General features: G+C 38.6%; 1 protein-coding gene across 1 annotated transcript in view; it reads right to left on the bottom strand.

Annotated features, from left to right (window-relative positions):
* Positions 1 to 22,494: 22,494 nt before the first annotated feature.
* The window catches only part of DHRSX (dehydrogenase/reductase X-linked), a 167,361-nt gene continuing 164,593 nt past the window's right edge, over positions 22,495 to 25,262 (bottom strand). The window contains exon 7 of the mRNA XM_088521845.1: positions 22,495 to 22,957. Coding sequence (XP_088377971.1) covers positions 22,760 to 22,957 — 198 coding nt within the window. The 3' untranslated portion in view covers positions 22,495 to 22,759. The remainder of the gene's footprint in view (positions 22,958 to 25,262) is intronic.

Genomic DNA, 25,262 nt, shown 5'->3' on the forward strand with positions numbered 1-25,262 from the left:
TCCCAAAAACATACGCCTCAGAGGGTCTGCACACTACAGCTACAAGGATGTCTACCTTTTGCCATGAAGGAAGAGAGGATGACTCATGTCCCACCTGCTCTGTGTCATAACACAGAGGTCTTACAAAATGCCTCAGAGCAGTTCCTGTTGAGCAATTTCCAGCCCATACCAACCTCCTGCCAGGACAGAGTCTGTGTCGGAGACTGCATGCATTTCTGGGATGTTGTGTCCTGCAGAAAAGGATCCAAAAGGCCTGTGACCATACAGCAGAGCAATAGGCTCCAGTGTACTGGTTAGGGCACTTGCCTGCTTACTGTCATCTCTAGGCCCTGCAGTACAGGACTGTTTATTGCAAAACACAGAAGCAATGCTGGAAGTGAGAGGCAGGATATACATGTTTCACTCTTTTACTCCTCTGTGGGTGGACAGTCAGAAATACTACCAGGTTCTCTTCTGCTTCCCTCATCTAATCTGATACCCGCTTCCCACCTCTTCCTCTGTGTGAGTGTGACATTGCTCTCAACTAATCCTCTTGATGCCAAGTGAGTAATCAACTATTTGAATGATGATATGTTTCCAATGAAATGGTGATGACTTGATATCAATCAGGATAATAGTCCATTCTCTTTGGCTGCAAAATAAGAAAATGGAATCTTTAAGGCGTTTTAAAATGGTTTCCATTTTTTTTTATGCTAGTATAGCTGTGCAGTTAAAACAAAAGCTGGAGAATCATGTCAGACATTTCTCAGAAGTATTCTTTGTGAGATCTCCCATTATGCCCTCTAGGATTGTTGCTTTGCAGATCAACAGTGGTGAGAAGACAGGATACGACTTGTTAGCTGCATAATTTCCATTTAAAATTAAAATAGTGGCGGTACTAAGTTGTTCCTGGAATTTATATACATTTCTCAACCCAACTGACAACATACTTCAGCTCTGTTCTGCCTCTATGATCTTTCCTTCGTTAGAATGTATAAATAAATGATGTGGTAAATTATCTCATGTCTAACTCTTGTCTTATTATTAATCTAGAGGAAGATGAAGTTCTTAGAACAAGGCAGGAAAGACAGAGAATAGAAGATGATTAAATTGTCTTCTATTCCATTCACAACAGGATTTTTAAAAAAATTGTTTATTCTTTAAAATACATTTTTCTAATTGCAGAAGAATGATCCCTTTATGACAATGATCTTAGTTTTCCCTTGAAGTGGTAAAGAAAAACACCTTCTATTAGAGGTTTCCACAAACTGAAATTAGTCCTGGAGGAACCCGGCACAAGCATTACAGGCAGCAAAGCTGTTTTTTCTCCCCGTATGTTTGTTTTCTGAAGAAAAAAAGTAACAACCATTCCTCACTCATAAATTTAAAAAAAAAATGTAATTGCTATTTATTCTCTTCTCATCCAGAAGTTTTCTGTTGCCAACAGGCAGGCAAAATTAAGCATTTTTTTTTCCCAAAGCGCTTATAATTCATGTTAGTATATGATGAATGAGGGAGATATAAGGAAAATGGAAGAATAATGGCTACATAAAGAGGTTCCTGCAGGCCTTTTGGTTTATTTTCCTTATCTCAAAATAATAGTACAAATATATACACTTCCGTATGTATGCTATATTACATATATAAAAAAATGAAATACTACTCATGGTTTTAACTAAAGCTGTATGTAGATAATGCATCTGTTGGTTTTGCTTGTGGGCACAGTAAGAGGAAGGTGAGAGGGTGCAACAGTGAAACTAGGGAAGAAGGGCTGATTGATAGGAAGGAAATGAAAGTTGATGGGGAGGAGGAGGAGGAGGAGGAAGGGGAGGAGAAGGACGAATGGATGGGAATAGCAGTGAGTCCCAGGAACTGGGGCACAGGGCAGAAAGACAGCTGAGGGGAAGGAGGAGGTGATCTGGACAGCTGCAAGGAGAGCAAAGATACCTTGTAGGTCCTACAAGCAGGGCTACGCTCACCTTAACCTCTGTATCTCCCTCCTATTTCTTCCCAACGGCTGGAGCAGTTGTCGGGATGTGTGTTGTGATGAGTCGTGGCATTGGGACAGTTAACAACATGCAAAGCAACCTGCTCAACTAAAAGACGTAATTGCAAACTTGTTGCATGGGACAGTGGAATAACAAGGGAGGAAAGGGAGAGTCCCATCCCTCACAATTTTGGCTGTCAGCTTGTGTGGATTCAGAAAAACCTGCAGACAGTACTGGCACATGCCAGTACTTGCAGATGATCTCCATTCCCAGTGTCAGGGGAGGGGCTCGATTTCCTCCCACTCCCCTAAGGCTGAGAGTCATCGAATGCTGCCAGCATGGTGGGGCCAAATGTGGTCAACTGGTGAGCTCAGATCTGCTGAGGAGTTTTACTGAAAAGGGTCTCATGGAACAACAGTTAAAATTCTTTCTGACTTAAGGAATAAATATATGCTATGACTATCCATCAAACATTCATAAAATAAAATAAAGTCACATGAACAGCATTCCTAAAAGCAGCAGCACCCTGCAGAAACCTCCCATCACCACAAGGTTCTTTGGTGGTAGAAGAATGAACAGAAATATTCACATAGACTGTAAAAAAAAAAGAAAAAAAGGGAAAATGAAATCCTGGCATTGTTCTTCCATAGTTACGCAGAATTGGTACCTTTTATTTTCTTATGAAAGGGAGTTCATAAGAGTAGAGAAGACAAATTTCATTTCAGAAGAAGTGAAAAAGGATTGCTATGCACCAAAAAAAAAAAAGGGGGGGAAAAAAAAAGAAATAAAAATAAGTTCCTAGCCCTGTTGCCGAGAAGAGCAGACATCTGCCTTTGTATTTGAAAATGATCAAATTGTGCCAGCTGGCATTTTAGTTGGCAAAATTACAGAAGAAGGGCACAGGCTCAGAATCATCATTGGCCCATTGAAAATGTAATGAAAATCTGTGCAAATGGGTTACATAAAGGTATTTAAATATGCTGATTAAATACATAATGCCCATAGTTTAAGAGACTGTCTTAGTGGAAATATTTAACCTTGTAAAAAATCCAGAGCTACCGTTCTCCTCTGTGGATATAAAATCAAGAATTCATGGCTGGTTGTACAGACAAACACAAATCAGCCGGATGGGACCAGCAAGAAGGTTCAGATAGAAAAGGCGCTTTAACTTTTCAGTGCCCTACATGGAATAAGCAACAAATGGCCACTTCTGCTGTGTTAGCAAGGAGATCTGGCAGGGGCTGCTTCCCTAAATTGTAGCCCCCAGTGGATACATTAGGACAGCCCTTACAGGCCCTTGGGGCAGTCGGGAGGGCTTGTTTCCTGGATTTCAGTGCTTCCCTGTACATGGTGGGCATATGTGTGCACCTCTCCTTCTCGGGCTCCTCTTTGTGTACTGAGGCTCCAGGGAAGCAGAGAGCCAGGAGGAGGGCAGATCCCGGCCTTGGTCTAGCAAAGGGCAGATGTGAGTAATAAGCACACTCGCCCTTAATCTGGTAGCCCGCAGATCAATAGCACCTGAACAGGCATTGCAAGACTGAGGCTCTGACCCTTTGCTGGGGCAGCCTGAAGGCCCCTTTCCAGTGTCTTTGGGAGGGCACATGCTGTGCAGTGCAGAACATAATGTACCTGAACCAGAGAGAGAAAGGAGAAAGATTCAGATGTAAAATATTCCATTACCTTGTGTTTGCATTGCCCTCTTTATTGCCTGCTTATCTCCTGATGTCCACATTGGGCATTTCACTTCACTCTTTTGGAATACTGAGAGAGTACAATGACCTCTTGCCTGGCAGAAAATAGCCTTTATAGATGCCCTCGGTGCCTCACTTCAGCATCAGGAGGAATATCTAGCAGCTGGTTTGAAAACCGATTGAATAAAATCATACATACTGCTCTACCTTGCGCATCTTGGTGGGGTATACTGCAGTTTCCAGGCTCTGTGATACAGCTGTCAAGGACTTAACAGAGCATGAACACATCTGTGTCCCAGAGACGAGACCCCAGATGTTAATGGGCTCTGTAAGGCAAGACTAAAACACCTCACAACCATGTAGAACGCTGCAGTCTCCTGCCCATGAACCAGAGATTTCTGCAACACGTGAAATACTGTAGCAACATTTTTAATAAGGTACAACAGCAAATGAATTCCCTTTTTTCTTGTTCACTTGACATAGATTTTAACAAGACAAAAAGGCACAATGCTAAATGAGTTTAGTTTAATGATTCTGATTATAACAAATGTGGAAAATGGTACAAGCCCAGTCTTTTATAATTAGACTGCAGTACTTCTCTCCAAATACTGCAGCCTACCCCTGAGATGCAGAATAATTTTTACTTCCAGAGGCCTAAAATTATTTTTCAAGACACAAATCAAAATATTTTTTTCTTTCAGCCTTTCTTGAGTCTAATGTTTTTCAGGTCTTTACAACATTAATATAAAGTTATTTACAAAGCTTCTTAGCTACAACCAGCCCTGCCAAAGCATTCTGGGTATTGCTCAAACCTGATTAATACACAATTAAAAGTGCCCCTCAAAGAATGGCACTAAATACTTAGCTGTTGTGGATCAGTGTAGATTTCACTGGAAACAACAAAGTTTGTAATTTATACCAAATTAGAAGGCGGCACAAAACCCTTAGGTAACTAAAATGGAAAACTGAAATTTGTCAGAAAAGTCCCAATTATATAATTAAGAGAAGTGATTTCAGTAGATACATGAAGAAAAGCAAAAGAACATTCTCAGATGGTTTTGGATATAATAAATGTTAGCTTAGAGGGCTCTCCAAAATCCTCACATTCACTCCTGTCAATGCATTTGTAAAAGAAGGGAGTTTTAAATAGAACTGTCTTTTTAAATACATCTCTTTTTTTCTGGTTCTGTTTTTAAAACATTAAATTAAAAAAATATGTATCTGTCTTTGAAATTCACTTTCTTGAAGGGAGTAAAGAATGACTTCAGAAAGGGGAAAAAGTTCAAAGATAGATACTTAAAAATATGGGAAGAGAAATTAAGAAGTATTAAAAAAAATAAAAACCTTTGACCTGATTTCCCAATTCTCAAGCTGCGAGCATGCAGACAAAAAAAAAAGTTTCATTTTTTTGACTGGAAAAAAAGTTCACCAAAAAAATGTAAGGATGTGAAAAATATTCACTTTAACAACATTTTTTATCATTTCTGGGAAGCCCATTTTTCACTGATTTTTTCCCTTGTTCAAATGGTGTGAGAAGTAGGTTTACTATTATCTTTTCTTCTTTCCCTGTAGTAGTCTAGACATAACCTGTTAATGAGAGTCCTATTCAGTCAGGCACTGCACACAATGTGGTAAAGTTGTTTAATTTGTAAATTGGACAGCAAAATAAGGGTTTGAGGTTTTTTTCAGGCTGGACAGAAAGGACATGAAAAGGGCAAAACACAAGTTGGTAGACAGAATCTCTGCAGACAATTCAAGGGCAACTTGTTCACTGGCTAATTTAATCATTCAACATCAATCCAATTTAGGCATCACTGAGTATTAAGAGGCAGCAGTCAAATTTATTATTTGAAGACAAAAAACTTCCATTAAACTAAACATTGACACTTTAAAAAAAAAAAAAGGTAAAATGATAGCCTCCATTCTGTCTGTTTCTAAAAATTGACTCGCATCATACAGCACAAGCTTACTTGAAATAAAAAAAAAATCTGCTTTTAAGTGAGACTATGACTCTTGCAAATGTGTGATAACTCTGCCACCATAACTAACCTTTCAAAAAAAAGAGAGATTTCTCCTATGCTAAGCATGCAGCTCACACTTCAGAGTTGTAGGCACTCCAATGTCTAGGTCAGATCCGGGATTAGGAAGAATTTGTGAATTTTTAGTGAGCTTGTCTGTATAGACTGTTGGCATCTGACTTTTCCAGGCAGTCTCTAGACTTGCTTGAACTGACTTTTAATTCTACTCAGTTAAAGAGGGAGGGGGATTGTTCTTTGGGTCTTTTCCTTTCCGGGACTTCTGTAGAAATGAAATTTGCTGCTGTGCAGAGAGCCAGCACAAGCTACATGCCTTACTTTGTGCTCTTGACTTTCAGGATTAACATGCAATTCCACTGATGTATTGGCCTTCTGCTGATCTTTTTCTTGAGGACAAGCTTCCCAAATAAAACTCTTAAAAATACAAGCAAGGACAGTTTCATTTCAAGGATCAATGAGAATTCTATAACAGAGCAGTAATAGAAACTCTTCTAGGTTGCTAAATTTCACTAGAGAGTATCTGAACCAGTTGCTCACTTCAGGCTCCTAGCTTTTGATGAATATTTTTCCATACACGTTATTTTAAATGTGACCTACAGTCTCAAAGCACCCCGGGCTCATTTTCCTTTATTTTGCAAATGTCTTGCTTCTTGAAGACAATGTAATTACACATTTTTGAGAACCAGGATAGAAAAAAAAATGTAGAGAGAAGAAAACAAACTGCAAAAACAGCTACTCTATCACCAGGAGAAACCTTATACAAAATAAGTAGACCTGATCACTTCAGATGTGAGGCAATTGTTTATACATAGGGTCTGAGGACTAAAATTTGGCAGTGGCAGAAATTGAAAGCGCCAGCTTCTCTTTTGGAATATGCCTGTAATGTGCTTTTGTGTGTATACAAGACATTAGCATGTTTCTAGCCTCAAGCAAATGATAGAGGGGCACTTGGATATTCACCGCAAATTATTTCCTGACACTGAAAAGGTCTGGGATTTTTTTGGCACCAGAGTACTGCTGTGCTACACCCTGTGATTTGCCTCTTCCCCTCAGTAATTCACAGTGACAGACTTTTAAACAGAATTACATCCCCCTAAGCAGCTTCCTGTGCATTGGCAATGGGCAGAGCAGCACCGACAACGCGGGAACATGACTGGAATGCAGAGGTGGCCGTCCTGGCTGCTTGGCATCCGTATGGAGAGAGGCGGCTCGGCTTTCCTCACGGCGCACTTTATTGCTGAGGCAAAAGCAGGATGTTTGTGAACATGCATAAAAGGGCAAACAGGCTCGGAAAAGACTCCTTGACTGCGCTGCTGTTTCTCAAAGGCTGAGGACTGCACTTCTCATGGGGGGACGTCTAAAGCTCAGCTCTTTCACTGAGCTTATTACTGCTATGCAAGGATGCTCCCATTGCAGAGAAGCGTTTTATCTAGTCTCAGCCCTTATGTCTTTGCTATGAATTCGTAAATGAGACACAATACAGCAATATTCCTGTAAGTTCAGAGAGTTTCAGAATAGCAAGCCCTAGTCACTCATGGCTGTAACGGAATGAAAAAAAATCCAAAACCTTTCTGATGATAAAACCTGCTGGTGGAGGGGAAAAGACTAGTTGCCCTTCAAGCACAGAAAGGTTAACACATAGCCTGGAACATTGCATTGGCAGGTATTCCATAGATACCTTAATGCCAAAGCAGTATGTCTGTGGGGAAGATGTCTATAATGCCTTATGTCATTTGTGTATAAAAGCATTTCTCACAACTCTGAGGAAGAAGAAAAGGATAAGGTGCAAATATACAGAAGCCTATCTACAGAGCTCATAGAAGTTGTTTATTGAAGTATTAATGAATGTTTTATGTTCTTTGAGGAGTATGTTTTGTGTTTGTATATATAATATGAACAAAAAATAATATACCAGATTATGTGCTGGTATAGCTCCAGCCACCTTCATGGTATTACTCAGCATTTATACATTGATAGGACAGGTGAGACAAAGTCTTAAATCTTTTCTTTCCTTGCTTCCTGATCTGGGATTTTAAAGTCTTTGCATAATGTGAACTAACTATATCTGAGAGATCAGTGAGAAGCACAACACAGAGAATTCATAATCAGCCTCTGTGGCTTTATTGCCTACACCCCTTTACTCATCAGCGATTCTTTCTGAAGAAATTTGGGCTTTGCCTCTGGTGCGGAAGAGTAATGATTTGCTTGTGCTCATAAAATTTATAAGACTCTGTGTGGTTACTTTATTATTCTCTCTCTCACAACATTTTTTCATGCTGCAGCTTGAGAGTCAAATGTGAACTTGATTGTTTACTCACTATGGATTGTATTTCATGATCATAGAAAAGTCATAAATGAAGAAAAAGGAGCAAGACAGATACAACTGGCATTGAAGAAGCTTTCTTGAATACAGAAACCTCTGAGGTAGGTCTCTGTTTCTAGATGGAGACTATGAAGTTGGAGTCCCAGGTCCGGGTCTGATCAAAGACACACTTTTAGGAACTTGGTCCTCTGGAGCCCAGAAACCAAATCTCTCAGGCACCTTGTTCATCTGTGCACTGAAACATCTCTCCATAGTCTAGAAGACTCCCCTGGAGGATAAATGCTGTTAGCCTTTTTACCCTTTATTTTAAAAGACTGAGAGGATGCCACTGCTAGATTTCTTTAAAGTAGCAGATGATGTCCAATACCAACCATTTTTTTATGATGTTGGACTCCTTACATACTTGATGTTAGAATGTCTTAGCAAGACAGAAAAATAGGTGAATAGGACAGATCTCCTGTTGCAGTAGGTAACAAAGAAAGAACTATTGACTGGGCTTTGACTGTCTCAGCACATAATTGAAGACAGAGTAAGGAAATAGTTTGGACAAGCTAGATTTTAGAATTTCCCTTCTCACATGAGTGCCCAAAGTAAACTCCAAGCCATGCTCCTCCTGACTTAAAAGCTTCAGTTTCTCTTCTGTCTACTGCAAGTTCCTCTCCTCTTTTCCCACAACCACAGAAAGGTTGAGGTTGGAGGGGTTATCTAGATATCATCCTGTCCAAGCCCTCTGCTCAAGCAGGGTCACAGAGCATGTAGAGCCTGCCCAGACAGCTTTTGAATATCTCCAAGGAAGGAGCTCTACAGCCCCTCTGAGCAACCTATGCCAGTGCTCAGTCTCATCTACATTAAAAATCTTTTTTCTCATGTTCAGAGTGAACTTCCTGTGTTTCAGTTTGTGCCTGTTGCCTCCATTGCTGTTGCAGGGCACAAACTGATGAGGGATCAAAACAGGCACAGATGAGGGATTTTGAGCTAAAACTGACATTTGAAAAATGACCCAAACGACCTAGTATTCAGACGTAGTTTGGTTTGCCATGTTTTATAAAACTCTTAGTCACAAAAACTCTGTGTTTTCTCTCAGTCTCTGGAGACAGTTGCAGCGAAAGTACATTCACTTCAGTTCTCACCTTTAATGATTATACTAAGAAGATCAGGATGCTCATCTATAAACACATCAAACAGCAGAACATACAAGGAAATTGCTTCCAAGACAAACAAGAGATCAGGAAGAATCAGAAACTCTGATTCTCCTGATTTAGAATACTGACAAGAATAAGAAGTTGCTCCCCAGGTTAAAAATAGTGGTGTCTAAAATAGCCTTCCAGAATAAATAAAAGGTTTCCAATTAATTTTCACTCCACTTTCTTCAAGCTGAGATTTTATTCTGTTCCCTTCCTCTGCAGCTACCTTTTCTGTGGTCTGTCTTCTCACTGAAGATTTTCTTTTTTCTTGTGTACTTTTCATCATTCATATTTCACTATTCCATATCTGCTGGATATTGCTGTCCTGTCTCGTTACATTCCTTAGCCAGCTTATTTCATTTCTGCCTTTGTTTTCCACTCCATATTTTCCCACTTTTCTTTCACAGTTTTACTCTTGGTGATTTAACTGCCATACTATACACAGGCAGTGAGTGATGGAGATGTTTAAGTAAAGAAGACTGTTTCACAGGAACCCAAAAATTTAGAAATAAGTTGAGTGACAGAATGGGCGAGATCTAATGTTTCTTTCTCTTATTCTCTCTTTCATTATGTTTAATCCAGTTACTCTTTTCCAATTGTCTTCTATGGCTTTCTCCTTGCAAGTCTGTGCCAGCATAAACAGCAAAGCGCCCTCTCAAACCTGGACAAGTTTCAGTGTGCTCACATCTGCATGTAACATTCCCGAGTTTGTTTCTATTTCAGAGCTTGAGTTGTGGCCCCTTTGAAACACCCGGATGCTGCACAAAGATAGAGTGTTTGCACTCCCTGCATCTGAAGGACAACCTGGATCCAGTAAGAACATCTCCTAATCACCCAGAGTTCATGTAAAAGTCAGATAGAGAAGCCAAACCTTTATGTGAAAAAAAGCATCTTTTTTATCCCTCTCCCAAATGTAATTTATTTTGGCAGGTCTTATAAATGACACAACCTCCCATGTCCATTCCCAAAGATCTTTCTTTTGAGCTGCCATTCTCTACTTTTACATATACAGACATCTGTTTGCTCCTTTAGCATCTACTCAGAGCAAAAGTTAAAATGGCAAAGGCATCTCCACAGTCTCCGTTCATACGAACTCATATGACCTGTGCTGACAAACAGCAGCTCATCATTCTCTATCCTTTTTCTTTCACACAAATCTGCTGGAGACAAACAGGGACACCAGGAGCTCACTGCCAGCACAAGCTGCCTGAAGTGCCTGCTGGCAGCACAACTTGCTCTGTGTTAGCTGCACCTCATCAGTAATTTCTAAAAACAAAATATTAAGAAACCTGCCACATATCAGGAAATGTAGGAAGGGAAGATGAATTTTTATAGAAATTTAGCCCAAAATTCCTCAGAACTGCTTGACTGAAGTAGGTAGGAAAGCTGACAGAATTTATTAATCATGGAAAGTTTCCCTGGTTCTTGGAAGAGACAGCATCCATCCTGTGCAGCATCGCACAGGGCAGCTGGGTAGCTGCTAAGCCCCGAAGGCTCATTCATGGTGTGATCATGCCAAATGTGCTGCACTGCTCTGTTGCGTGGACATGAATTTAAAGCACTCAGAAACACACAGTGGACTCAGGGGTTGGTAGTGTTTACCAGATTCTACTTGTGTGTGTGTGAAATAAGAAGAGCTGTTCGTACTGGTATGTTGGTCATTGCCGGGTATGTTGCCAAGAAGATTAATCCAAACATTGACTATCTGCAGGCTGTGCACAGGTATGAGAAGTCAGTACTACTCCACAAATGGAGAAGCATTAGGCTGTTCATTTCAGAACAGATTTTTGACATGCCAGAGATGAAGCTCCTCTTGGTATGGGAGAAACTCCTGAAGCAGAAGCAGGGCAACCCCCTATTCCCTTGTATACCTGGATGTTGCACTCCAGCAAAAGCCTGCGCTGTTGCACAAAATTAGGGTCTTAAATGCTTCCTGGATGATATCTGTTAGGAGAGCTCTGATTCCTTCCTCCTTTCTGTTGCAGTATCCAGCAGTATCCAGAAGGCCAAATTCCTGCTCTAGATATGGGCCATATTAAAGATCTCCAGGGAATTTCGGTCTGCAAGAATCCATTCCCGTCATCAAACTGAGCTCCCTGCTACTGTGTATGATCCTGTTCCTGCTCTAGTGCAGCTCTGTTTTAAAAATACTTCAATTTCTTTAATCCTCCTAATCCCATTAAAGCTATGCCTGAGCTATAAGTCCAGATGGTAAGAAAATTTCTCTTGAAGTTCAGCCTAAATCCTTCACTGCTGAATTATGCCTCTTTGTGCCAGAACCACTGTCTTTTTAGCTTAAATAGTCTTTCTTCCCATGGTGTGTATAGAAGAGTTAGAGTCTCTGTCTCTAGAAGCAAACAGAAACTGGACAGTTTTAACAAGAGCACCCACTGCACATGTAATGTATTTAGACCCGTAGCATTTGGGTCTCACAGTAGTCTGACACAGGTGCTATTGGTAATTGCAGCTGTCTCATATTCTTTATTGGCAAAAAAAAAAAAATGCCAATCATAAAATTCCCAGTTCTTTCCTCTTTGAATGCAAGGCGAATGAGCCAGGTTTCACTCTTAATTCCACTCCCTCCTTGCAGGAAGCCAGTGCAGCCTGTAAGGGATCAGCTGTGCCGTGAGGACAGTCTCCTCCTTGCCAGCCAGTGCCGAAGCTCTGCCAGCCTGCGAGGAGAAAGAGATCCAGGAGAAGAGCGACCAAGAAAGCCGAGACTCAAGATCCAGGAGAAGAGCGACCCAGGAAGCCGACACTCGGAAGCTGTGTGAGCAGCACGCTCGCCTGAGCCTAGCCCAGTCCCTGCATCCTTTCAGCACATGTTTAATTCATGCAAATGCTTACTTTCCGTGGTACCAAGAGCACCTGTACGATGCATTGGCCACCTCTTGCCAGCTTAGACTCACCATGTTTTAAGAACATCTACAAAGCAGATTTTTTTTTTTTTCAAATTTTGTTTCATCTCAATCAACATTCAGGACACCTAAGCCCCAAGGAAACATACTCAGCCCCTCAGCTTCCTCTGGCCAATTATCTCTCTCCTCTGGCATTTAAGGATCTTACCTTCTCAAGACAACATCCTCCCCCAGGCCCAGAAATGTCAGTCAACCTCTCTCCCCAGCTATCTCGTTGATTAATATAATGAAGTTAAGCTGAGAGCAATTACTTTCAAGATCACTGCATGTATTTTTCAGACCCGCAGAAGGGCTTGCAAGATGTGAACTTTTCTGTTATTTCCCACAGCAATACCAGCTGGTCTCATGAATGGTATAGACTGTCTCACTCATACTCTCCAGCCACTGACAGCTACAATAACGATTCATCTAAGCCACAGAAAACTGTGTTTTGCAACTTGGTATGAATTTTGGAAAAGGTATATGAAAAATACGGCAACAGGAAAATATTGTTTTGACTAGAAAATGAGAGCTGAAAAGCAGAGCAGCTGCAGGTAATCCGTATCAAAAGCTGCTGCTGTGCCATTTCAGAATTGCCATTTCGCAATCGGCAGATACATTTTTCTATCCTGCCAGCTGGAGGCTCTTGGCAACGTGGTTATGTTTTTTAGAAACTAAATAAATTCATCCTTCATATTTTTTTCCCCAGAGTTTTGAATTGAACCTCAAGAGGTTAGATCTAAAGCTTTTTTTCACATCTGACTAACAAAAGACTTATTAAAAATGGAAGAGGGCACAAGAAAAATGGGAAGAAATACATACGTTCATCTGTATTCAGCAAATCGGCTGCTTTTTGAACATTTAAGTGATTCTGAATTTATGTATTTTCTATTCATGAAAATAAACAATTTTACATTGGCATACAGTTACCCCTCCAGCTTATATTTCCTGTATAGAAGAGCAGAGCTTTCAGTTGTCTCATAACACTATATTACAAACAAGTACCTGGAAATATTGGTCTCTTGTATTTATTTACAGAGGGATCCTTCTCTTCGGTCTTCTTATAAAACTCTATGCTTCTATCCTTATAGAGTTTTGATATATGGTTTGAACTTGTGATATATGATCATTCAATGACCAACATGGGATTAGTTTTGGTTTTAAAAGTATATTTTAATGTCCCTAACATTTTCCTCTGTAGATTATGCAGATGCATTAATTTTCCAATTGAAAAGTACTGAAAAACAAGGCTTTAAGTTTAAATATACAATGCTGTTTTGAGTTTATGGCAGCCTCTTTCATGCAGAGAGTTTCTCTTGATCTTTATTTTAAATAAATATTAGCCCTCTAACTTGCTCTGCAGATTGTACCCACCTGGATGTGATTTCATTATCCTCTTGTCACTTGTCCTGTGTCTGCAGCTCAACACACTTTAGCTTTAAGTGAGTAAAGCACAAAATGAAATTTGAGTACATGCTTAAAAGCAATGTACTGATTAAAATATTCTCAGGCACACGCTTTTATTTGTTTTTCCTGAACTGACCTGATGCAATGTCTAACTAACTGCAATGTCTCAAAACATCTACTTGCAGGAGAATTAGGTCATGTAGATGCACAGAACTTCAGTGAAAGGAAAAAACTACAAATTTAGACTGACCTATTACCCAGACCTGTTAGGTACTTTAGAATGATATAGACATAGAGTTTTGAGGATGAAAACATTTGTAAACCCACTTTCACAAGTTTTTGAATTTAAGAGGTATTGTTCAGATGATCATGGTCAGCCTGCCTGACCTCAGAGCTATCAAAACAAAATCAAAATGATTTTCCACGAATTTGCAAATGAATTAAAAAGATGACACTTCAAAAAGAGCAACATCCAGAATGCGACCTTTTCAGCTACACTGAAAATAGCAGCCACTTTTTGTTACCATCCGTTGTGAAAGTAAGATTGGACAAGCATGGAAATTAAGAGTCCTTAAGGACACGTCTCCTACCAGATAGGCCTGAATTTTCCATGTCCAGTGAGCTCAAGAGCTACTCTTGAAGGGCTATTCAAAACTGAGATATAAATATCTTGCTTGACCTGGTTAAGACCTGGCTAATAGCGCTTTCCTTTTTTTTTTTTCAGTTTTTGTCATTGCAATAACTGCTAACTCTTCTTTTTATGCAGTCTTCATAGCAGAAAAAGTGGAGGAAGAGGAGAAAGAAGATCAAGCATGCCTCTTCTGTGCTGCCTTGTCATGGACCTCAGGAAGTTTTCTGCGCAAAGTATACTCTCCCGCACTTCAAAATTTCAACTCATCTATGGCAAAATAAAAAATTCCTCAAAGCACTATTTCTAAAGATGTGAAATTTTATGTTCAGAACAACATGAAGGACATGTCTTTCATTAAGGTTTCATCTTTTACCTTGTATTTAATATTTCATTGCAAAATGCTGCACCATCTAAAGTGAAGCAGTATGGGGAATCACAGCCGTAGTGATCCACATCACTTCAAACTTGGATACTATATTTGCTCAGTATTATAAAAAATAAGACTTCTTATTTCTCAAGTGCTGGAAAATTGAATAATTAAAATTTTTAATGGTTAATATTTCCATCATCTTTTTAAATCAAATTTTTCTATTAGACCATTTTGGTTTTCCAAAGTAAATACTTCAAAACTTCTGTTGTGTAAGAAATATCTGCAATTTTACCTTTTGCTCAGATGCAGTATGACAGCTGTACTTTCATCATTTCTTGGAGAATAAGATGCTGGAAAAATGCTTTCTGTTCTAGATGAAGAATAATGATAAATTTGGTAACAGCGATGCTGCATTAAATAAATGTGGTATGAAATGGGGCTTAGAGTCCCATGAAAGAGATGGCAATGATTGTCCTCTTAAAGAGGCAGAGAAGCTATAAAATTGCAGCCTGAGTTCAATGTCCTTGGACACAACAAGGCAGGAGGGAGTTATTGTGTCATGATCAGTATTACCATACCCAGCTGATGTGCAGTAATAAACCTTGTTTCTGTCAGCTTTGCAAGAAATCTTTTGACTGTACGAACATAGACAAGCTGTATATGAAGAGAAAAGAGAGTGAGGGAGAGGTGGGAAATGAAGATTAAGAATTAGTATTAGATAAGAAAAGTTTTCTGAAAGTCTAATCAGCTTTTCTAAATCACTGCTAGAATCTTGAGTACTGTGTTGAAGCACTGTGTAATTGCACAGGATCACCGCACCTCACAGATGCAGAGAAATAAGGATTTGTACAACTAACCTTGTTGGGAGGAGAGAGAAACATCTTCCGGGTGCTTCTGTCAGAGTGAATAAATAACAGAAGTAATTTTAACAGTGAATGAAGTGACTGATTTGGTAAAATTAGTTATATGCCAAATAAGGCAGGCCATGGTTTATTATTTTATCTATTGCTCTAATTGCTGACCTGTGGCATGTTTTCGTGATGTCAGTGCTCCAGCTCTTAGTGGGTGTTGCACCTCTTGACTCAACAGCTCCCCAAGCCTCTCAAACACTCTTCACTACAGATTTAGGGCTCCAGCTGTGCAAATAAATCACACTAGAAGTGTTTACTTATCTATTAGATCATACATCTTGAAAAAATGGGAAGTATGTGCTGCATTTACGGGATAAGAGTCTGCAGAAGACCTGTAGAGTCTCTGAAGTTGAACTTCCCTACAATCCTCTATGTTCTTTCTTTGGGCAAGAGGGCTCATATAGACTAGGGTTGTAGGAACAGAGAAAAAAATAACTGATTAGTAAGACTATATGACCTATTTATGCTAAAATCTACAGAAAGATGTGCTCAGGTACAGTGTCTAGAAAGGAAGAAGCATGCTGAAAAATTACGTCAGATTCGTGAAGAGACACAATGATTTAAAGATGTAAAGCATGAGTTCCAATGAAAGATTCAAAAAGTTTAATCAAACTATGTTATCCAAAAAAGTCAAGAGATGACTTCTTTTTAGCCATTTTCTGGTCACCTCCACTGAGATCAGAAATACATGTTCTTCAGCCTAGCAGATGAAAGTACAGCAAGATCAAATAGCTGAGACATTAAAAGTTATTCCAATTCAGATGTGAAATTGAGCTGTACTTTCAAAAAGAGGTAATTTATGACTGGAAAAAAACATATCCTGGGAATTTTTAAATGAGAACCGATGACTGATGAGTAGAAGAGATGATCTTGTTCTAATGGGAATTAGCTTATCTTTGCTCTGCAGAAGATAAACTCTATGATTTCTATGATACCTTCTGAGCTAAAAGAAATAGGAACCCTCCCTACCACCCCCCTCTAAAATAAAGGCTTAATTCTTAACCAGTTCAATTCCATGGAGATTTGGCTAAGCCAACAAAAGCTCGATGCTATAAAGGCACTGGGTGTTTATCTTAGACTACTTGTCCATTTTCCCTCACTGGCTGATCAAGCAGAGAGCATCTTCAGCGGGTAATTCATTTTACACTAAAATAGGTAGGTGGAATAGTCTCACAGAAGTGTTTCACTCCCTGACTACAGAGGGACTACAGAACCTTAGAATATCCATCTTCCCTTCCGATGGCTTTGTTTAAGTGAGGTGAATCGTAGTCTCTGCTCTCAGTATCCTAAATCAGTGGAATTTCTGGACTGTGCATTTTTTAGAGTGTGGTCTCTCTTTATACTGCACATTTTTTAGAGGCAAAGAGAAGCCCTTAATATACAATAGCTTAATAGAAGCATAAAGGAGCTCTAACTCCAGAGATAATGTTCTGAGGAATGATCAAATTTAAATGACACAAGGTTTTTATAGCTTCTTGTGCTATTAAGTTACACATCTCTCTACTATGACTCTGGGATGTCTCATTAACTTCAACAGAACTGTGCAATGTAGTTAGGGGAAATCTTCTGTGCAAATATTTTACATTAACTTTTTTGAACCAAGTCTTACTTTTCTATAAATTGTTGGGATTGTTTTAAATGAAAGTTTTCTTCCTAAGAAAAGAATACAGGATTATTTAGCTTAGCTATGCTGCAATTCTTACAAGGATTTTTTTCCCCCTAGGAATTGTTAAATAATCCTTAATTAGATCTCAGCCCTTGAACATATGCAAGGCAATATGGACTACATAACAAATTCTATTAATCTGGGCAACAGGGACAAATACTGGTACAATTTCAGAGAAAGCAAGATAAATAATAGATAAAATGAATCTGCTTTGTTGTGACCTTTAACAACAATGCTACTTGAGGCCTTTCTGAATTAATGCAGTGCAAAGATAGATGAAAATGCTGCATTTGTTGGTCTATAACCTTAGGATAGAACTTAAGGCTGCTAACCATCATGACTTTGCTTGCATTCTGCCTGTGAAGAGGTTACCAGTTAGGAACTCAGTTTAAAGGACATGTAATTAAATATCACTGAAGAAGTGCAATAGTGTAATGGTGGCGCAGGTGCGGGGGGAGAAGAGAAGGCTGTTTGTTAATCACTTCTTCACCCTAAAGTCATTGGTTTCAATCTAGACAAGTGTTTGTCCAAATAAATGACAGTCACCACTATTTTCTCACTTTTTTTGTGACTCTCGATTTCCTGTGTGAAATAAATTCTTGATTGAATCCGTTTCCAAAAAGGATAGATTCTAGCAAGAGCAGAGGATTGCAGTAAGAAAGCTAACTGCTACATGATTCCAGAAACAGCCCTCTGCCACTAATGCAGATTTATCTTGGCAGTGCTCAGTGCATCTCTGCAGATAGCCAAAGAAATCTGCAAAATCCCAATCTCTCTCCACTCTGTCAAGGGACAGAAGGTTCTGCTTTTTGTGACTTCTGATACTGGTTTCTTTATGGACACTTTAAAAATGAAAGTGTCTGTGCATTTCTGTTCTGTATGCCATCATCTTGAAATTGTTTCACTCCTCTGCCCAACATCTGGTATTTACTATTCTGTGAACTGTACTTAAAACACCTTAAAAGTGACATGAAATATTGTTAGTTATAGCCCTCAAGTAGATGCTCCAAGGATACTACCCAAAACACAGATTGGAACTTCTGTTATTATTTAGTCCCTAGAGAGTTATCTCTAAATACTTGATCTTTTCTGGTGTCTCAGATGTCCCTGGCTGGGTCTGCAGTTATTGTAGTGTCTTGCTGAAACAGAGAATGACTTTATTTTTTAAAAAAAACAACTTCCATTTTTTTTTCCTTTGTAAAACAGCTTATCTGGCTCCCCAAGATGGTATTGTGCAATGGACTTCATGTTCTGCATTGACCTCTTCAGCCATGGCAGATCAATCTATGCCCTCAACCTTTGCCCTCTCGAAATCATGTCTCAGGCACCTAAGATATATACTTTTTAACTTATCTGAAACACAGGTTTCATGTTAATGTTACTGGAGTATGATTTTGTTTCTCCGTTGTGGCAGCTTGAGCATAAGCCCTGTCATGAAATGAGCAGGGACAGTCTAAGGCCAGAGCTGTACCAGAGCCAAAGCTTGCATGAAGATATATTCTTCAGGATGAGGACTTTAACATCTGCTGAGTGTCGTTGTTTTGGGCCAGCATAGCAAGAGGCAGCAATAAGCCTGACATCAGATAATAAGCTCCTCTGATATACTCACTCTATGATATACTCACTTCTCACTGTGTACTAAAATGCTTGATAGTTGTGCAAAAACTGAATGGTAAAATATATGATTTTTTTTTCTGTGTGTTGTGGAACTACAGCTTGCTCTCTTTAATGATCAGCTGAAAGCTTAAATATTTATAAAACATTATTATGGAAGTGTGGCTAGAGGTTCCACAGTTAAATCAATTTTGTACTTAAAGCAAGGATTCAGCTGCCTTGTTATGTGTGAATAACACAGTGTATTCACATGCAAATTACAGCACATATTCTTTCAGTACATAATCCATTCCCACTGTTTACAAATGAACTAGTTAGTTAATTAATGTTGAGAGTTAGCGTTTCTCCTAAGAAACTTAGGGCCCTGTGTCAGCAAATTATTTATTTCCTGTGCAAGTGCACTGTTTAACAGCATTTCTCATCCCTCATTCCTAATAACTACATTCATTGCAATACTACATGTAAGATTACTTTGAACTGTCTTTTAAAATAAGTCATTTCCTTTTGTCCTTATCAAGGTTAAAGTTTTATTTTTGGCAGGAGAAGAAAAATAAAAGAATATACGACTGAAATAATGGTTTGAAACATTTTTCCCCTCCTTAATAGAATCCAATCACAGTGGCCCTTTGCTGTTGCTTCTTTTCATCACAGAATATTTGAAAAAGTCCATCAGTTTTGGGTGCGTTTTTAAGATGTATCAGAAGCCACCTAAATTTTTAAATTAAAAATTAGTCTGTGTGTTGTGAGCAATGGGCATTTTCATACAAATAGAAATAAGTGCTATCACTTTGGACCTGAGAGACAATCTAGTCACGACTTTTGTGTGACTAATGTACTTTGCTTCGGAGTCTACCTGGCCTAGCTGCCCTTTATGTCTAATGAAAATAGATGGCTATCTTCAGATATCAGATCTGCGTGGTCCAATATGTAATTATTCTCATAATCTCATTTCTTGTTAGAAGGTTAATTTGTCTAATTTGCAATCCTGGGACTTAACTTTCCTTCTCAAGGTTAAAAATCTCTCCAGTATTTTTCTATATGTATGCACCTACTGTACCTATGGCAGGTACTCGAGCCATCTCTTAATCTGTCTTCAATGAACCCAAAAAAAAGGTCGTCTCAGATTTTCAGAAATTTATGTCCTTGAAATGTGAAAAAGAAATCAATTCTTACTATTCCTGTGTGCAAAGCTAAAATCATTTCCCTATTTGTATCTGCTGTAATTTTTTTCCTAAAAACATATCCCAAACAATCTTGTTGGATTTTTACAGCAGCATTGCAACTTATAGGCACTTTATAGCTACACTCAGTTTTGCTCAAGACAAAGCCGTATGTTTATCACAGGATTGACACAGTTTACTGCTTTTTATTCCTGAGATAGTTCTTTTGAAATTAGCTCCAATATATCTTCAAGACATTGCAATGCTTTTAGAAATCCGTGGGTTTAGGCCCCATTTTTCCCTCACACAAGCACAATTTTGTTCTCACACATCATGCTTCCTGCGTTGCTAAAACAGCTTTCACAGGACTGAGACCATTAACTAAGTGGTTCAGATTACACTGTAAGAGTGACCAGCTCTCTTGGTTGTTTACTATTTTATTAGCCCCTGTGTCACTTGAAACCAGGCATGCAAACACTGTGTGGCTTTGATGGAGTTAAACCTAGAGGTAATTTGGTTCCATCTAATTTGAGTAATTCTGGACATACTTCTAGCAGCAATGATGTTCTATGGAAATGCTATGGCAACGTCAAAATGTTGGCTGTCTAGCAGACTTACTGCATCCTGTGCATGATCCGTGAATAAACAGAGGAATTTAGTTCCCAGAGTGTCAGTCTGGCACATTTCACAAGCACTAGATTCACATATCAAAAAAAAAAAAAAAAAAAAAAAAGGAGAGCGAGAGAGAGAAAAGATCCAGTCATACAGAAAGTGCTATAGTGACTAACTATAAAACTTCCTATCATTTTATCATTTACCCCTACCCCTTACTAAATCTAAGAAACTAGGAAAAATCATTTATATTTAATTAAGAGGGAAAATATGCTTCAGATTTTGTTATTATTTTTCTTCTTAACTGCCCTTTTTTTGATCATGCTACTTTTTGTTTTTCTATCTCTTTGCTTTTTCTACAAGCATGTTAACATAGTCTTTTCAGTAAGATGTGGTCTCTATTTCAACCAAAAGCCAGAGATGTAATTAAAGAAGTATCAGAGCCAAAGAGCTCAAAAAACTCAGACTGAGGTTCAGGGCATAGTAACATATTCAATATTTCTTCTAGTCTGCTGAGAATGGGAGCACAAGACTGTGTTTACATTGCCAAGTTGACTCTGTACTGACTTCCAACCCCCAAAGTGAATGCAGGCTGTAAATCCAACTGTGTCTCTCTCCCACCCTCCATACCTTACAAGAAAAAAGAGAATGAAATGACACCTACAGGAATAAAGTGCTTTTTGAGACAACACATACAAATAATGGCATGAGACCAAGGTAGAGCTTACTCCATTTACAGCTGGAGTTCAGGCTGTCTGGTCATGTAGTCCCATGTTTGGAGAGCTTCTCTCACTGAAGACAGATATCTCCAGATAGCTTCTAATCTTGATTGAAACTTCCAAGGGAAATTTTCTATTAATAAAATAGTTTACTGCCTCTTCCTGTTAAAATGCATTGACTGTCTTGAATGCAATTTCATCTGTTAGTTATTTGAGCTTGTGGAAACTTAAACTATCTTCATATTAGTGCATTTTCTTTATTTCATGGACATAATCATCATTCCTGAAGCCTCTTTTGGCACACATAGGCAGAGCTCCCTGAATTGTACACATTAAAGCATGTTCAAAACTATCAGTATCTGCACACACTCCACTCATAACAGAAATCTTGGGGTTTATCAAAGATAGTTTGACAAAAAAACATCAGCCCCACACAGTAAAAAAAAAACACAAAGCAAACTGTTAAAAATTATTAGGAAGGAAATAAACAACAACTCTTCAGTGTAGAAAAGAGACAATTTAAGTGGGACACACTGGTAATCTCCCACTGGAAGCAGTGTGTGATTCTTTGTTCTTTCTCCCAAACCAAGAAATCTAAATTTGAAACTCACATGAACTGGGTTTAAAATCCAAGAAAAAGAGGTGATTCTTCATGCACCAGACAGTAGAGAATTTAATTCCTTTTTCAAAGGAGTTGTAGATGCAAGTTTACATGGGTTCAGAAGAAAAGAGAACAAATAATTAGGAGCAAGATCTGTTGGACTCACCAGATTGACAGAGTACATCAGGCTCAGAAAATACTGAAGATAAAATCAGCCAAAGGCTGTGAAACAACAGGGTGAAAGCATCACATATGCACCCCTGAGCTTTACACTTTCCCAGTGTATCTACCTATGACAGGCCAACTGCACCCTCTGCCAAAATCAGTGTATTCATTCTTATGCTTGACCCATCGCTCTTTCTTACGCTTCTCCTTTAAACTCTCTCCAACCAAAAATATCCTTTCTGAAAATCTTCCTTTTTTTTCTGATCTTCATTTAAAACCTTTGGATAAAGGTTGACATATAAAACTAATGTCATGATAGAAACAGCATAATTATCATGAATGTCAAATGTCTGAACTAGAACAAGCTGGCATTCATTATAAAGTGTCTCAAAGATTAATGAAGCTTTAGGAAAGAAGATGTAACTTTTTGAATTGATTGAAAAAGAGAGAGTTGGCTTAAGACCAGCATGCCACAGACACAGCACATTGACCAGGTAAAGTCTGTTCTTGTTGAACAAAAGCTGACAACTCAACTCTGCACAAGGTTAAAGATTGTATTTTAATCACAGACTGAAACATAATGATTTACAAAACTGATGGTTAGATTTAAAACCAACCACGTACACCTTTCTCTGGGAATATTCCCCCCACACCCTAGCAGATTAGGGGTTCAAGTGAAGAACAGAGCTGTTCATGTTTGCCTTTGGGACTGAACAGTGATTTCCAGGATGATGACTGATGCTGCAAGAATTCACCTAAGATGCTTGTCACTATATTTCATTTACCCAGCTGGAAGTGGCTTTTTCTATGGAACTCTGCTGGATTCATCAGAAATCCCAACCATCTTGCAGCTTTCTGTCCAAAGCCTTCTCTGCAGCTCCTCATCATACGTTACGTCAGCTGATTTTGTCCTTTCCTCATTGTAAAGGTAGCAAGCACCAACTCCTTCCATTTCGGGTGATACTGCTGCATAGATGCTTGTAGAGGCTCCTTCCTCTGGAGTCTACAGAAACCAAAATTAAATTCACGTGAGACAGGTACAAAGCAGGAATTATGTTTCATTGTAAGATCTTAGCAATCTCTTTCCCTAGTTTTGCACCACCTTATACAAATTTAAAGATGGCAATGACAAAAATGCCACCTATCCAACTGCCTAAAAACAGTCCGTTTTTAGAAAGTTATTCACAGAACCAGTAAATGGAAAGCTCTGAGCTTCTCTGAGGTAAGAGGTAGTTAGATAGACCATAAAAGCTAATTGATGTATTTTTTACTGTTAGAGCTAATAAATCCAAAAGCAAACACAAAAATTAATATCCTAGTGTAATTATTCATTTTGCAAGGATGAAAGTCCCTGTATTCTGCCTGAAGAAGATGGTGTAGACTGTATGCGTAACATGCTTATTGTAACTGTGTGATATGAGCAAAGCACCATGAAATCTATGACAGCAAATTAAGATTCTGCCATCCAGTCCAAGCAGGCAGGTAAACCAGGGAATTGTATTTTACACAGAGCATAATTATCAGGGTTCTGCAGTGTCTGAAAGCAAAATGGTCAAAGTTTTATAATGTATGATATAACATGAATATTAAATGAAAATGAATAAATGAATAACTCAGAGAAATAACTCCTTTCATCCAGAGGATATCCAAAACACTTTTATTCTGCATTTAGAAGCATCACACAGCTACTGTTGAAATTATGCCAATAACATTTCTTTCATTGAAGGACATATTTGCAACACAACATTTGATATATTTTCCCTTTATCAGTGATATAATTGTGATCAATGTCTAGTAGATAATAATGTGTCATTTTACAACCTTTGCAATAACGTTCTATGAGTCATTAGCAGCAAAATGCTGTTCAGAGCTTTGTCTGCTGCACTTGACAGGATATCTTTTCCTGAAGTACTTATTTGATGAATGAGTCAGTATCAAACAGGTTACTCAGTGCCCAATAAAAAAAGTAAAAAATAAAAAAAAGCTAAATCATTTAAGTCATTTGAAGCTTTTTGAGGCACGGTTGACCAAATTTAAAAAGAAACAACAAAATCTTCTTTGTTACCACTATGTAATAAAGTACACTGAACAACACAGTTTATTAGTTATCAGCAATTTATTTGATGTATCTGGCACTTGATAAATCTCCCTATCCTACAAGTATATCAGAGCCATGTCAAATCACAGGATAAGGCACCACGAGCCAAGCAGAGCCGAGCAGAGAGGCCCCTGGGGTGTCAGGAGCCGCTGCCCCTCAGCACTGCAGAAGGAGCCGGGTCTAGCGGGTAGTTGGGAACCCACATCCCCATTCCCAGAGCAAACCCCAGCAAACCCCCCTTTGCCACCACTCCCTCAGGTGATTAAAAAGAAGAGGTTACTACTAATAGTTATGCAGACACATGACCTTCAATTCAGTCATAAAAGTTACAAAATAATCAGGAAAAACAAGAAAAAGAAAGCAGAAAACAATGCAAATGATTTTCCAATTTACCATGAAAAGCTTTATTTGCTACAATAGAAAAACCTCTGCATGTGATTTACTCAAGCAACAGCTTGCCCCCACAGAAACACTTCCATGGGCAAAGTTCCACTATGTTGGGGTATAAATGCTCCACTGGTTACCTGTTAAGTCCCTGTTCAATTGTGTTTAAGCTGAAGGAAAATCTACTGATGCCAATATGCTGCAAAGCAAGATAATACCACCATTCTCACAATGGCCATAGAATAACTACCCTTTATTATCAGTTACTGCACCAAGGCAGCATTTCGTTTTGCAAATACTATCTAAAGAAATATGATAATAAAAAATTCAGCCAATTATCTAGAAAGAAAAAAAAACTCAGGCCCAGGTAACTTTTGGAATATTTATTATTATTTTAACAAGATGTCTATACTATAAGAAACTATCTGAAAAAGTAGAATACTTATACAGGGACTCCTTTACCTTACTTTACTACCTTATTACTATTACTTCACCCTACTTTACATCATGAAAATTAGCGCTCTTCACATCCATTATATTATCCACTACCATAAAGATATGTACTTTGCAGGATCAAGATGACTCTAAGTGACTTCTTTCTCAGCTAAATATGCTGAGTGGCTGTATCATTATCAGTTATTATGCAGTATGAAATATCATAATATGGTAAAGCAGAAGAGCAACGAGCAATATGAAGCATTCACATTTTATGCAATTTATTCTACCTGAATGCAAGAGGCCAACAGCTTTTAACGTACTACTGTACTTTAATTAAAAATCTAATGACCTAGCTGAAGTTATCTCATGTGATGCTTCACTGGACATT

This window comes from Tinamus guttatus, unplaced genomic scaffold, assembly GCF_059628265.1.
Source record: "Tinamus guttatus ecotype Peru unplaced genomic scaffold, ASM5962826v1 Tinamus_guttatus_pri_ptg000134l, whole genome shotgun sequence".
In the NCBI taxonomy this organism is placed as follows: domain Eukaryota; kingdom Metazoa; phylum Chordata; class Aves; order Tinamiformes; family Tinamidae; genus Tinamus; species Tinamus guttatus.